General features: G+C 39.7%; 1 protein-coding gene across 5 annotated transcripts in view; it reads right to left on the reverse strand.

The window, feature by feature from the left end:
- Positions 1-15,856, reverse strand: part of Acn (Acinus) — a 333,736-nt gene that overhangs the window by 202,062 nt on the left and 115,818 nt on the right. For all 5 annotated transcript variants that reach the window (XR_010860744.2, XM_067151131.2, XM_067151132.2 and 2 more), the window contains one exon: positions 7,689-8,660. Coding sequence is in view for 4 of the 5 variants with exons in the window: in XM_067151131.2 (XP_067007232.2) it covers positions 7,689-8,660 (972 nt within the window). In the remaining variant the exon portion in view is untranslated. The remainder of the gene's footprint in view (positions 1-7,688; positions 8,661-15,856) is intronic.

Raw genomic sequence — 15,856 nt, forward strand, 5'->3', positions numbered from 1 at the left:
AAGGGTTTACCACCAACGTTCAAGACAAAGAAATTGAAGGACGAGATGATATTTTTGAGGAAAGGGCACCTTCTTACTGTGAAGTGGAAGAGCAAGTGGGATGTTTTATGCCTTTCAACAAAACATAAGGCTTCCACTACACTTGTTTCTGGTAGATCGCAGGGTGGTGTCGTACAGAAACTAAAGCCTGATGTAGTCATCAATTACAATATAAATAAAACTGGTGTTGATAGAGCAGATCAACTGAACAGTTCTTACCCATTTGCATGTAAGACAATGAAATGGTAGAAAAAGCTCTTCTTCCATTTGTTCCTTATGTCTGTTGTGAATGGTTTCATTCTATATAGAGAGATCTCAAAATCAAAGATATCTCTTGTGGATTACATGAGAGTGATCAGTTCGCAGTTAGCAGCTAAAGGAGGAGGAGACATCTCAAGGCTGGAACCTACTCCCTCCCCCAGTGTTGACAGGACTATTGCTCGCCATTTTTCAGAAAAGGTTCCTCCAACGAACAAAAAAGTGAATGCTACTCTTTATTGCAAGGTATGCTCAGACAGGGGCAAGAAGGAAGAACCGCAAAAGCCTACCCTAAAATACATAAAGAAAACATACCCACGAGACCAATCATAAATTACAGAGCTAGCCCAACATATAAACTTTCGCAGTTCATTCAGAAATTCCTTAAAAAGCATTACTCATTTTTAGCAAACAAGACAGTACTAAACTCAATAGAATTTTGCAATAGAACTCAAGAATTAAAAATTGAACAACACCACACTCTTGCTTCATTTGATATAACAAGTATCCAAACATTCCCTCTAAACAAACAATTGAAATAATGCGAATCCAACCTAAAACACTGTAGCAATTTGAGCACCCTAGAAAGAGAAGAATTCATGAATTTACTTGAATTTGCCATAAATAATAATTACTTTAAATTCCACGATACCATATACCAACAACAAGGCCTACCTATGGGATCCCCTGCCTCAGGGATACTAGCAGAAATTTATATAGATCACCTAGAATATACATCAATCAATAAAATAGAAAACATATACTTCTGGTGCAGATATGTTGAAGATATTTTTGTAATTACAGACAATAGATCCACCGATGCAAACACCATATTAGACAAACTCAACACATTGGACCCCCAGATAAAATTCACTAAAGAGACTGAAAATAACTGCACCTTAAATTACTTGGACCTAACAATAACCAGACATGACAAACATTTATCTAACAAAATCTACAGGAAACCCACACATACTTCAAATACAATAAAAAACAATTCCATTCACCCCAACACACATAAAAGAGCAGCTTACTATAGCATGGTATACAGAGCCTTCAACATACCAATGACAACAGAAGAGCTAAATACATATACACATACATTATCATTATAGACTGTTATGCCTTTCAGCGTTCAGTCTGCAAGCCCCTGTGAATTTATTAAACGTCGCCACAATCCTCTATCTGCAACTAGCGCTGTGGCCTCATTTAGTTTTATACCTCTTATCTTTAAATCGTTAGAAACTGAGTCTAACCATCGTCGTCGTCTTGGTCTCCCTCTACTTCTCTTACCCTCCGTAACAGAGTCCATTATTCTCCTAGGTAACCTATCCTCCTCCATTCGCCTCACATGACCCCACCACCAAAGCCGGTTTATGCGTACAGCTTCATCCCTCAAGTTCATTCCTAAATAGCCTTTATCTCCTCATTCCGAGTAGCCTCCTGCCATTATTCCCACCTGTTTGTACCAGCAATCATTCTCGCTTCTTTTATGTCTATTACTTCAAACTTATAAGATATCCTGAGTCCACCCAGCTTTCGCTCCTGTAAAGCAAAGTTGGTCTGAAAACAGACCGATGTAAAGATAGTTTCGTCTGGGAGCTGACTTCATTCCTTCTTACAGAATACTGCTGAAATAAGTAAAATGCTACGAGTTTTAACATCAACACTACAAGAATCAAAATTGAAACTGAACACCTTGAAAACAAAAGTATTAGTTGTCAAGAAATCAACTGAGGAAATATCAATAAACATCAAGGTAGATGATGAAAACGTACAACAAGTAAGTCAATTTTGCTACTTGGGAAGCATTATCACTCAGGACAACAAGTGTACCACAGAAATCAGGAGGAGGATTGCTCTAGGTAAACAAGCTTTCAGTAACAAGAAACAGCTTCTGACAAGCAACATTAATATTAAAGTTAGGAAAGAATTTGCCAAAATGTTTGTGTGGAGTGTTTTGCTATATGGTTGCAAAACATGGGTCTTAGCATAACAGGATATAAAACGCCTGCAAGCAATGGAAATATGGATATGGAGGAAGATGCTGAAAATTAGTTGGACAGAGAAAAAAGTCAAACATAGGAAATAGGCGAAACAAAGGAAATGCTAGTGGCTTTACGTCGCATCGACACAGATAGGTCTTATGGTGACGATGGGATAGGAAAGGCCTAGGATTTGGAAGGAAGCGGCCGTGGCCTTAATTAAGGTATAGCCTGGTGTGAAAATGGGAAACAACGGAAAACCGTCTTCAGAGCTGCCAGCAGTGGGATTCAAACCCACTATCTCCCGGATGCAAGCTAACAGCCGCGCGCCTCTAACTACACGACTAAATCGCCCAGTACAAGGGAATTGATCAACACTATAGAAAAGAGGAAAACCAAATTCCTTGGCCACACACGTCGACATAACACATTCCTCACAACACCGCTGGAAGGAAAAGTTCTGGGTAAGAAGGGAAGAGGAAGACTGAGGAAGAAGTATCTGGATGGACAGGTTGAATTTGAAAAAATATGCTGACCTGAAACGCTCAGCAGAGGAGAGACAAATGTGGTTGCAGCGACAAGTCCTTGCCTTTAGGATATGAATGAATAAATGAATGACTGGATTGGCGCTGGCCCACGGTGTGGGGGTAGCATGCCTGCCCCTAACTCGGAGGCCCCAGATTCAATTACCGGCCAGGTCAGGGATTGTTACCTGGATCTGAGGGATGGTTCGAGGTCCATTCAGCCTACGTGATTACAACTGAGGAGCCACCTGATGGTGAAATGGCGGCCCTTGTCTAGAAAACTAAGAACAACGGCCGAGAGGATTCGTCGTGCTGACCACGCAACACCTCAATCTGCAGGCCTTCGGAGCTGAGCAGCAGTCGCTTGGTAGGCCAAGGCCCTTCGGGGCTGTTGCGCCATTGGGGTGTGTGTGTGTGAGGCTGAATTGTCAGATTCAAGAATCGAAATGACCTAGTTTATAGATGTATGTGAAGCAAAGCTGCTGCCCTGGATAATGACACTACGCTGTGCGAAAATATTGAAACACAGAAAACTACAACGCTTCCTGGAATTTTGAATTAATACAGACGAAATGGGGCTTTTTTTCATCTTCCTGCAACTTTGAAAGACTATACTCCTGATGATATTTTTAATACAGATGAAATGTCGCTGTTTTTCCATCTTCATCCAGATAAAGCCCTGGATTTTAAGGGTGCGAAGTGTCAGGATGCCAAACTTAACAAGGAAAGGCTTACAATTCTCCTATATTGTAATGAAAGTGGAACCAAGAAGTTGGTACCACTGGAAGTTGGAAAAGCATGCAATCCGCGATGTTTCAAGAATGTGCGATCTTTTCCATGCAAGTACACTTCTAACATGAAAGCATGGATAACTTGCGAACTATTTTAAATTTTTTTACACGCATGGGATGCAAGGCTTGGCGTAAGGAACAGGAAAATTGCACTCTTCGTTGATCATCCCCAAAATGTTTCTAATTTGATAAACATAATGTTCATTTTCCTCCCAGAAAACTTGCATGAGTAAGCTACAGTCATTAGACCATGGCATAATACAGTGCATGAAGCAGAAGTATGCTTAAGAGGCTGGTACAGAGAAGATTGGCTGCAGTGGAATCGATAACGAGAAAATTCAGCGTCTTAGATGCCATGCATTTCATTAAGGCTGCCTGGGATTCTGTGGAGCAAAAGACTATTCAGAACTGCTTCAATACAGCCAGCTTATGTCATGTTCGCGCTGATGATGTCACGCTAGAGGATTTTTCTGAGAGTGAAGAATGGCGCCGAATACCACGAGAGGTCACTTTCGAAAGATACGTCAACACTGACGACGATGTTCCAGTGTGTAAAACTAAGACAACAGATGAAATGCTTGAAGAACGAAAGATGGAAAAAGCGTCAGTGCAGGATGAAAGTGATGACTAGCCAGTTTCCATGGTGACAAAAGATAGAGACAATGGACATAGTTAAGCAACACGTGTTTATTTTCAAAGTTGATGATGAATTAATGATTTTGTTAAACAGGATGGGCAGTACAATTTTAAAATTAAAACCAAGTAAACAATCAACCATACAAATGTATTTCAAACCAGTGTAAATATTAGTGTTTGACTGCAAGGTAAGATGTATTATTAGAATTAAAATTCATATACTGTAACTAATTTTTATGTTGTTTTTTATTCCCCCTCTAAGGGTCGTATTCATGAACGTGAATTTGACTTACGTAAGTTCGCTTAGTTGAGTTTCATGGAAGTCTGTTTCATAAACACAACTTTTACAAAGTAGACTTTGGTAAGTTACGATGTGAAGAATTAGGTATGAAGTTAGCAATGAAAACAATGGAAAAGCAGTGTAGCATCTCCCATCACTCAATGTTTTTTCTTAATAAAGGGGTAGAAGAAGAAGAAATTCAGCTGTTATAGATCGCATTTGATTCTAAACTCAATCCAATCCAGTTAATTTTTATTTCTCGACGATGGATAGAAAGAAAAATTGCCTTCAACAACTATGAAAGGAACGTGTTACTAGAACTAGTGAAAGAGAAGAACGATATAGCTGAAAACGAAATCAATAAACTTCATCTCGTGGTTGGCTATGCCCTGATAATTGAAACTAAAAATCCCTTTCCTATCACGGAAAAACTCAGCATGGTTGCCACCTGTACTTATTATTGGTACATGGGTGCAATCAATAGCTCCAACCACTCCAGGGAATCAGGATCTTTCATACACACGTCGCGCATTATTTCGACATTCAGCTTCATTTGGGAACGAAACAAACTGTGGTCTCTTTCGGGCAGTCAGGATCGATATTCGATATTCTTTTGATTATTCTACATATTGAGGGCTGGCTTACTCCTTATAAATCAGGGGAATCAATTTGGAAGTTACCTGAAAACCATGGAAGTGTGAAAGACTATTGTATTTATCATAAGAATGCATTAATCTGTGCTGATCATCCCTTAACCTAAATAGATAACACGATGAGTAGAAAGTGCAAAAACTTTGCGCTCTAGTAACAACAATTTTACTCCTACCTGTAGCACAATATCTTAACGACCGGGCGATTTGTCAGTGTGGTTAGGGGCGCGCGGCTGTGAGCTTGCATCCGGGAGATAGTGGGTTCGAACTCCACTGCCGGCAGCCCTGAAGATGGTTTCCCGTGGTTTCCTATTTTCACACAGGCAAATACTGGTGGGGGGGCTGTACCTTCATTAAGGCCACGGCCGCTTTCTTCCCATTCCTTGGTCTTTCCTATCCCATCGTCGCCATAAGACCTATCTGTGTCGATGTGACGTAAAGTTAAAAAATAATCTTAACGAAATTAGCAACTGTATTATTGGAGGTATGGGTGATCCACAATTATTATATTTCTGTAATTCGTTTTCAAACATGGTTAGTACATCTAATACAGTAGAGTCTCGATTATCCGACCTAAACGGGACCTGCAATACGTCGGATCACCGAAAATGTCGGATAATACAGAATAACTTTGAAAATGAACTGAAACAGGAAGGCTAGACTCTAGTACTAAAACGACATGTTTTACGGTACTCTATTTATTGAATTACAAATTCAATTGTACAGTACATGCAATATTGAACGAAAACATTCCAGATGTCTTACGAAAGGAACTTTTCTCCACAGATATTAAGCTGTCTAATGCCGTACCATTTTTTTCCACCGATCAAGCCACCCAGCACTGGCAGGAAAATTAGGGTCCCTTTCATTAAACTCCTGCTGGAAATACACAGCCTTTTCCTGCAGAATGGGGCCAGATATTGGCAGGCCCTTTTCCCGGTGTTGAGATAACCAAAGAAATAGTGCTTCACTTACTTTTTCGTACTCACATTTTTCATGGTTTCTCTCTGCTCTGGTAGAGCACCACTTTTCAATTTCTTCCCTCTGTTTTTTCCAGACTCCCACTGTAACACATCCAACACCATAATCTGAAGCCACATCTTGAAGAATTTCCCCTTTGCCCAATCTCTTTAATGCATTCAATTTGTCTTCCATAAAAACAATCACTTTCTTCCATTTACTCGCTATACTCACAGAGGATATGAAAACTATAACATCCGCACCCAACCAATACTACAATGAACAATGACTGAAGACTCACTGCACCTGTCCTTGAGAAAAAAAAACGGTCCTACCGCCAGCGGTCAGGCCAGTGCTTGTCCCATGGTCGCACCCTCCACATCGGGTGTGCCTGAATTCAGTCTCCACCAAAAGTTCAAATTAAGTCTACCAGTGTCGGATAACACGGAATGTCGGATAAGCGAAGGTCGGATGAGCGAGACTCTACTGTACTGTACGTTTGTCGAATCTATATCATCTTCTGAACTCATTATCTGTATTAAATTCAACTGGGTTCCATGCATCTCTTTACAACACGCTGAGGATTACGCACAACGTACTGAATAATTTCCTGGATCTCTTTTCAATTTCGTCTACAAAATTAACTACACCAGCAATATCTGCCATTTTATTATTTTTCTGATCTCCAAGTCTACTTAAGTACGGAACATCGGCGACTTGGAAGTAAAGTCGCCATCTAAGTTTACTTACCTCCAAGTAGCGATTACGAAATGGAAATGGCGACTTACCGCCTTCTAAGTCTAAGTCAAAGTCTCGTTCATGAATACGACCCTACGTTACTGACAAACGTATGTTCTTGTTATGACTGTAATAGTGCACGTAACTAATTCTTAAGGTCAGCAACTTCACACAAACGTCTATGGAGCGCACATTGTAAATACAGTATAGTACTTTCAGTAGTACATTTTCCTGCTTTTGACATCCAATTTTTTTCCGTCCCTTCGAAAATGTACTAACAAAGTTCCACTGTAACTACTAAATGTACAACTGTACATTAAAAGTTAAGTAAGATGAGTAACTGCAAGAATAAAAAACTACAATTTCTCAAACTTAGCAACTATGAAGCACACTGTAGACGCACCGAAGTGAGTGAAAGTGCGGAACGTTACCCTTGCACATTCCAGAAGAAGCATTCTATCGTGACTTGGAGAAATTTTGATTTTAAATTACTCTCAAAAATCTATTTATTTTTTAAAATGCAACTTTGAATTAAAAGTCGGAATTTCGGCAATGGGACAAACATTGTTCTTTGAATTACGAATCATCCGTATTTTGAATGAAACAATTTACCATAAATTGTTCGTTCTGTTTCCGGGAACGAAAGCTTCTTCGAATTACGTGGGATTTTGAATTAACCTATTTCGAATTATCGAGGTCCTACTGTATTTGATAATGGTGGAAATGTCTGCACCCAAAACATTAAATTATCACTATCAACCAGATTTTGAGAAGGGGCTGAGGCTCAACAGGTATTCCAATACTGACTGTATAAAATTTATACTTACAATGATCTTCTTAAGGAAATCTTCTCCCGTCGCTGCTTAGGACTGCAGGATTTACTACGGGAATTTTTTTTTCTTCTGTGTTTTGACACACTCAGATTCTCTGGACTTTTCCGCCGTGTCTCTTGTGGCCTACTACGGCGCCGTCCTTCTCTCCTTGAATTTCTAACATCAGAATGATGACTTCGGGAAGATGACTCCTTGCTCCTCGAACGATGTCGACCATCCGCACTACTAGAAGATTCCCTACTTTTCCTACGATTGCTCTTTTCCTTGGAGCTGCTTGTCTCTGAATGTTTCTGCGATACAGGACTCCTCGACTTTTGTCTCTCTCCAGAGGGGGATGAATCTTGAATTTTCTCTTCAGAAGATCCTCGCTCTCCTTCACTAGTATGCTTCTCCTCATTATTGTCAATTGGACTTTCTGATTTACTCTTGTCCTCTTCTTGAATTTGATCTTTCACCTCACCAAGAACCCCACCCCCCTTTGCTTTGTCGTCAACAGAGGCTGCCTGTTTCTCTTTCTCAGTATTACTATCGACACATGGTTTATCGACAATACTTTTATTTTCTTTTGTTTCGGAAGAGTCCTCTGCTTCAACTACTTTACTTGGTATATCACCACTGTTTTGTTTAGTTTGAGTATCCCCCACAGATTCACTCAGAGACAAGGGCTGTCCTTCCGGCAGAGGGATTTCCACAGTTTTCATTTCTGCTATTTCTGCTGGTGACGTCTTCTCTTTCAAGGGCTGAATCTCCTTTGCATTAGACTCTCTGCTCACACTCCCCTGAGCTTTACAATCTTCAGAGCCTTTCTCTTCCATTGCATCACATCCTTCTCCTTTCTGTCGAGTTTCATCCAAAGAACTATTCTGCTTCTCCACAGAAGACTCTCTAGATACCTTTTTCTCAGGTTCAGTATCTTCAACACTTTCTCTCCTTTCCCTCTGTTGGTTACTGGGAGTTCTGCTTAACCTGTAACAAAGTCAAAATGATATTAGGGCCCATATTTTATCTCAACATTATTATTCAATTGTATAGAAACATAGACACCGACTGCAACCACTACAAAAATCAGAGGCATTTGAGATGTGGGTCTAAAGATGCATAATAAGAATCTCCTGGACAGATCACATAACAAATGATGAAGTATTGGGGAAATGCTGAAAGGACACAGAAATTATTACAACTGTGAAGAAAAAAAAAAACTGAATATCTGGGAGACATAGCAAGACATTCTGTTAATACACGAATGGAAAGTGGCTGGCAGTTACGGGCGTGGAAGACATCGGATGACCCGGCTAAAAAATTTGGAGCTTTGGTTCAATACTTCGACACAACTACTTCAAATTGCAGTCAACAGAAGTAATTTTGCCATGTGGACCACAAACATCCAGTAACAGATCAGTACTCTAAGAAGAGATGCTCTACTAATTCTAATTCTTCGTTGGTCATGGAAATGATAAATGATAGATATCAATTATGAGAGTAACAATATCAAATAAATAAAAGTGGAAAAAAATTCCCTTTTCTTCTTCTTCCCAAAAAATTTCTGCTAATGCAGGTCATTTGAGAAAAATTACCATATTTACTTGCATATTAGACCCCCTTTTTTCCTTCCACTTTTACAGCCAAAAAAAAGTAAGGAGGAGTCCAATACGTGATAACCTCAAATTTTGTGCAGTGAAGACATGGCTTCTAGGCTATAAAGAGCTATAAATTATACATGTAAACATCCTACACTACTTTTTAACTAAACTTATGAATGTATTTGAGTTATAGCGGCTGTTTTCATAGTACAGAGACAATAAATGGTGAACACAACTTTTAGACCTACATATAAGGTAAATATAGTCCATTTTAGTTACTTGTATCATGTCATTCGTTTCATCCCATTAATTGCTCTGATTAGGTTGATGTCACGAAGGACATACAGTCGTAAAAACTCGCCAAGAAGATTTGCCTTGTCTCATACTCGATCCCGTAGAGAAAAGGGATAAGCGCTATGCAACATTGATACAAAAGAACTTAATGGCCAGTCATTTGTCTCTGTCAGTTGAGCACTAGGCCTACCACACAGTAAACCTGAGTAAACCTAATCACTGCTTGCATTTGAATTATCGTCTTGTGCTGACAACTTCCCTGCTACCGGCTTGTCGTCATTCTATATGACGTCATTTTAACTGCATCTCATCAGCTATACAACGAGAGCATTCGAGGTCCCATCTTTTTTTTTTTTGAAATTTCAAAAAAAGTTTCATTTCCGACTATATTCAAACAGTGAGAATCTATTCCGAAATGGTTTCTGAAGATGGTCTCTGATATTCCCAGTTGGTGTACAGTGCATAACAGTCTTGTTTGTATACCCCATTTAACAGATATGTCTTTATAATTTCTAAATAGTACATAACCAATGCACGAGACTTGGATAAGTTATTGCACAAGGTGTTGAGAACTTGATGTTAGCGATCAAAAGTCTCGGTACATCATTTTTAAAGAATGGGAGTGAAATATGTTGTGTAGTGGCCTACTTGCTTGCAACAGTCTTGTTTGTACACGTTCACTACCTCGTATTTGCTCGGGAACACTCCTAGTTAGCTGGTGTGTATCTGTGCTGTGCTAGTGTGTATATTTTCGCAGTTTGTGCACCAGGCCGTGAGTTACATAGGCCTAATAGGTAAAATAACAGAGTTAAGTGATGAACTAAAAAATGTAATTTTATCTCTTGGATTGCAAGGGTATTCTTTGCCTGAAATTGGATGCAAAGTAAATAAACCGCATTCCACAGTACGCTATGTGTTGGACAAATTCAGATATAGAGAAACCACAAATAATTTGCCAAGAAAAGCAAAAGAAAAGATACTGAACAGGAGAGACGAACGTTATATTGTGAAACAAGTAAAACAGAATCCACAATTAAGTGCACATAAGATCCACATAATGCTGGAAGGAAGTACGAAGAAGAAAATATCAAATCAGACAATTCGTAGCATATTATGGAAATATGATTATCACAGTAGACGGCCACGGAAACGGCCGTTTGTTACTAAAACAATCGAAAAGCCAGAATGAATTTTTTGCAGAGAGTGTGAAAACAAGGATTGTACATTCTGGAACAAAGTTATTTGGTCAGATGAGACCAAAATATCTCTATACGGTTCGAATGGAAACAGTTCTATATGAAGACAAGTAAATACAGCCAATAAATCTGCAAATACCCTAGCCACCGCAAAACATGGAGGTGGATCAATTCTGATTTGGGGGTGCATGCCGTCTTGTGGAGTGGAAAATATCGGAATCATCAATGGCATCATGGACAGATGAGGTTATTTAAACATTTTAAAGACCGATGTCAAACAGAGTGCAGTAAAAATGGGGTTGGGGTCTCACTACATCTTTCAGCAAGACAATGACCCCAAGCACACAGCTAATATTTGCAAACAGTGGCTGATATAGAACTTACCAACGCAACTGGGAACTCCTGCCCAATCCCCTGACTTGAAACCCACAGAAATTTTGTTGGTCGACCTAAAAATACGGGTTCATGAAAGGAAATGTCAATCATTTGAGCAGTTAAGAAGTGTACTTGACGAAGAAGAGGTAAGACCGATCCAGAAAGATGTAACAAACTGGTTCATTCCATACACCAAAGGTGCAAGGCCGTTCTCAAGACCAGAGGATACTCATCGGGGTATTAAATCCAAGGAAACAAGTGTTTTGAGTGAAATTTTCATTTTCTTCTGCAAGTGTACAAACAAGATTGTTGCACGATGAAATGCCCGGTTATGGTACATTGCTTGTATTTGTGTTAAATTGTAAGGTCACGTATCTGTTTCTTTATTATTTAAATTGTTTATTAATGTACCTATTACGATATGGGTAATAAAATACATCACAATAATTGTATACAAAAGTTTAACCGTTATTTCGTTGCAATAAACTGGTGTACAAACAAGACTGTTATGCACTGTATGTGTAGCAGAAACCACTCTTTCCGAATAAAGCCGTGCTGTAGAGTGTGTGCCAAACCACCAGCTGATAACTAGCGTATGTTTACGAGTTGTACTTCCGAATGTAATACATGGTGACGAAGAGTTCTTTGGATAACTGCGGCTGTTGAAAGCCAAACCCTTATTTTAAAGTATATTTCATGCTTGTTTTCTACATTTATCACACCAGGATTTAATTAAACAGCTGTAGATAAGATAACACAGGCCGCATTGTTTAGGTTAGGTATGCTATCAAGTGCCCGTATATTGCCAGAAGTTCCACAAAGGGAGGTTTAAAAATAAATAACAGGAAACTGTGTCGCATTTTTTGATATCTACAGGTGTGGCGGTAATGCGTTATACCATCATGATTTTTTAATTTTGTACAATCGTTGGACTATTTTTTATTAACGTATAGTATGTTTTGTATGGCGTCTCTGAAAATCGTTAAGTGGGGATTTAAAATTTTATTATTATTATTATTATTATTATTATTATTATTTGTGAGGTACGTTGGCAAGTAAAACAATCGTCATTGTTCCGACCTCATACAGACAGGTCCCTGAGAACACGTGGTGCTAGAAACCACATGCTGGTTCATACACATAGAAAAGATGAACTGTACTTAAATTATACGTATACTAGGTTAATTACACTATATACACATCGTGATACATTTGTTTAACCTGTCGCTCACGCAATAGTTTAGATATTTACGGAACTTGTCCGCAATGCACATTTTAACATAGTCCGGCAGCCATGCTGCTTTCCCGTCAACCCCTCGCTCACCCGATTGCACGCGAAGGTGCCCGATCACTGCCGACATAAAAACAACCCCAGGAAGTGGTGCAGAGCCAATGCAGTGGCGCTCTGGTCAATCACAAACATACTGCCACACCTAAATGTATCACATTTAACAATTACAAGAAATGTTGAATTTAAATTGAACACCTAGTCATATTATGAAGTTCTTTCACCATCAATACATATGCCGATACGAGACACGCACAACTTCAACCAAAATAACTGAGCAAAAATGTACACAGATGTTCAAATAATGAAACCTAAATGAACAAATTCAAATCCTACAATAAAAAGTACAGCACTAAACACAAAAAATAAAAGACACTGATCATAATTAAAATCTTACAATACAAGAGCAAAGAATTTGACACAACACGAAATGAGACACTGAATGTATTTGCAAGTATCAGTCTTGAGCTGGCAATGGACATAACTTATGTACAGAACGCCTTAAAATTCCATTGCTGGTGCAAATTGTAACCGTACGCGCTCGTCCGTCCTTCCCAGGATGAGTTTCCTCGACCGTTGCGCAAGTCGCCAAGAGAGAGGAGGAATGTTGTCGTCCTTAACTAATCAAGGGTTATGAATTTCATGTTGTTGGTCCGTACTGAACTGAGAATAACATATGAATAGTAACACAGTAAAGGTTTCCACCTATTCAGTACTAATATTTATTTACAATGTTATAAATTACATGGGACTAGTTTCGACCCACCTAGGGGTCATCATCAGCCATATTAAAGCATACGTAAGTTTTTGTCGAATCCTAAAACATGTTATTTTTAACTGTAATAATCGTATGGATTTATAATTTATAAAGTGAAGTGTGGTAATGAGATGAGAAATGTTAATAGGTACAGGTGAGTAGTAAATAATATATATATATATACAAACAAGTTTGGAACAAGGTACAAGTGGGGTGCTTAGAGTTGTAAAAATATAACCTCGTGGATGTCAGTAGTCCTCGTACTAAAGAATCAATGTAAAATAACACATATAAACATATATACAAGTATGTACAAAGTCTGGAGAGTAAAGAGTGATACTCTTTTGATGTTGAGTCGGCTTGACACTGATCACGTAAGCGGAGAAATTAGGCATTTGGTGTATTAAAGCTGTGTTGATCGGTTGCGTTGTTGATTGTTGGACGTGAAGTTATTTTTGAAGTTCTGGTTGAGAAGAAGGTATAAATCCATACGATTATTACAGTTAAAAATAACAGGTTTTAGGATTCGACAAAAACTTATGTATGCTTTAATATGGCTGATGATGACCCCTAGGTGGGTCGAAACTAGTCCCATGTAATTTATAACATTGTAAATAAATATTAGTACTGAATAGGTGGAAACCTTTACTGTGTTACTATTCATATGTCCTTAACTAAGACGATAGTTCCAGGCTGAAGGTTCGGCTGACTCGTCAACCATTTCCGCCGCTGTTGTAAGTTATTAAGATAGTCATTAGACCACTGTTTCCAAAAGTTCTGCTGCAGCTCCTGAATGTAGCGCCATCCGGAAGTATAACAGTGCACATCATCACTAAGGTCAGGTTCAGGGAAGGATAGCAAGGGAGCTCCGATCAGAAAGTGGCCAGAAGTCAGGTATGAGGGTTCATCAGGGTCGTCTGAGAATCTAACGAGCGGTCTTGAGTTTAGGCATGCCTCTATTTGGCAAAGTAGGGTATACATCTCGTCGTATGTCAAGGAAGCATTGCCAGCGGTTCTTCGCAAATTATGTTTTATGGATTTCACCCCAGCTCCCCAGAGTCCCCCGAAGTGAGGCGAATCAGGAGGAATGAAATGCCACGTGAATCCCTCTTGCGCTGCATTGTTCAGCATATCTGTCCTCCACTGTTTCGACCGGTGCACCTTCAACAATTAATTTCTAGCTCCTACAAAGTTAGTAGCATAGTCACTGCATAGGTTTGTACACCTCCCCCTCCTAGCCGCGAATCTCCGTAAGGCAGCAATAAAGGCCTGTGTGGTCAAGTCATGAACTAATTCCAAGTGTATTGCCTTGGTGCAAAAGCAAACGAACAATGCTAAGTAGCATTTTACCCTGACCTTGCTCCTGGTTGCACCCTGTTTAATGTACAACGGGGCAGTGTAATCAACTCCTGTATTCAAGAATGGCCGCGATAGAGTCACTCGAGGAGAAGGTAGCTGCCCCATGAGCTGCGTTGCTGTTGAGGCTCGTAGTCTGAAACACTTCACACGTTGGTGAATGACACTCCGTACCACTTTCTTTATGCTCACTGCCCAATATCTGGACCTGAGAGGCTGCTACATGATTCGCACCAGCATGTAGCAGCCAAATATGCTCGTCAGCCACAATCAACTTGGTTATATTATGACGCTGAGGTAATATGATTTTATGCCTTTCTGCAAATGGTTTCAAAGAGTTTTATAAGCGTCCCCCTACTCGTAATACATCGTTCCCTTCTAGGAATGGGTCCAGATATCTTATTGAACTTTGCGGTGAAACTGAGGAGTTCGACTTCAACTCGCCTATTTCCCTTGCGAATGTCACACGCTGAGCAAGTTTGATACATATCTGAAGTCCCATTGCTAGCTCTTCTGCAGATAATGGTCCTGTTATTCTTACGATGTGTCTTCTGGAACTGAAAACAAATCTGTTGCAATAAGCCATCACCCTCTGTAGACGACAGAGAGATGAGAACCGCGTCGTGACTTCGTCAGATGGAGTGGCACTAACTAAACATTGTACCGTATCCGTTCTTTCTGGAAGTTCGTCTGCAGAATCGTTTGAATCCTTAGTGGGCCAGGTACTTGCGTCTTGCACTAACCATGCAGGTCCATGCCACCATTGTTTATTATGTTGTAGGCTGAGTGGTCCTTCTCCCCTTGAAAGAACATCGGACAGATTGTCTTCTGACATAACATGATCCCACATGGCTCTTCCAGTCAACTGCTGTATCTCAGAGACACAATTTGCAACAAACGTTTTCCATCATGTTGGTTCAGCTGCAAGCCACAAGAGTACTATGGTCGAGTCAGTCCACAAGAAAGTATTGTCAATTTTCAGATTCAGGGTGTTTGTAGTCTTATCCACCAGACGTGCCAACAAAAGAGCCAGACACAGTTCTAATCTAGCTAGAGATTGTTGTTTCAGAGGAGCGACTCTGGATTTCGAACATACCAAATGTATTGAAACTTCACCGTGTTGATTGGTACTACGGATATACACACACGCTGCGTAGGCCCATTCAGAAGCGTCTGAGAAGCCATGAACTTGTATCTGGACGACTCTTCCCGTGCAAAGAATCAACCTGTCGACATGAATGTTGTTCAGTGTTGGAAGATCAGTAAAGATTTTAATCCAGCCCTCAAGTAAAGAAGATGGTAGTGGTTCATCCCAC

This window comes from Anabrus simplex, chromosome 7 (genome assembly GCF_040414725.1).
Source record: "Anabrus simplex isolate iqAnaSimp1 chromosome 7, ASM4041472v1, whole genome shotgun sequence".
Classification (NCBI taxonomy): Eukaryota; Metazoa; Arthropoda; class Insecta; order Orthoptera; family Tettigoniidae; genus Anabrus; species Anabrus simplex.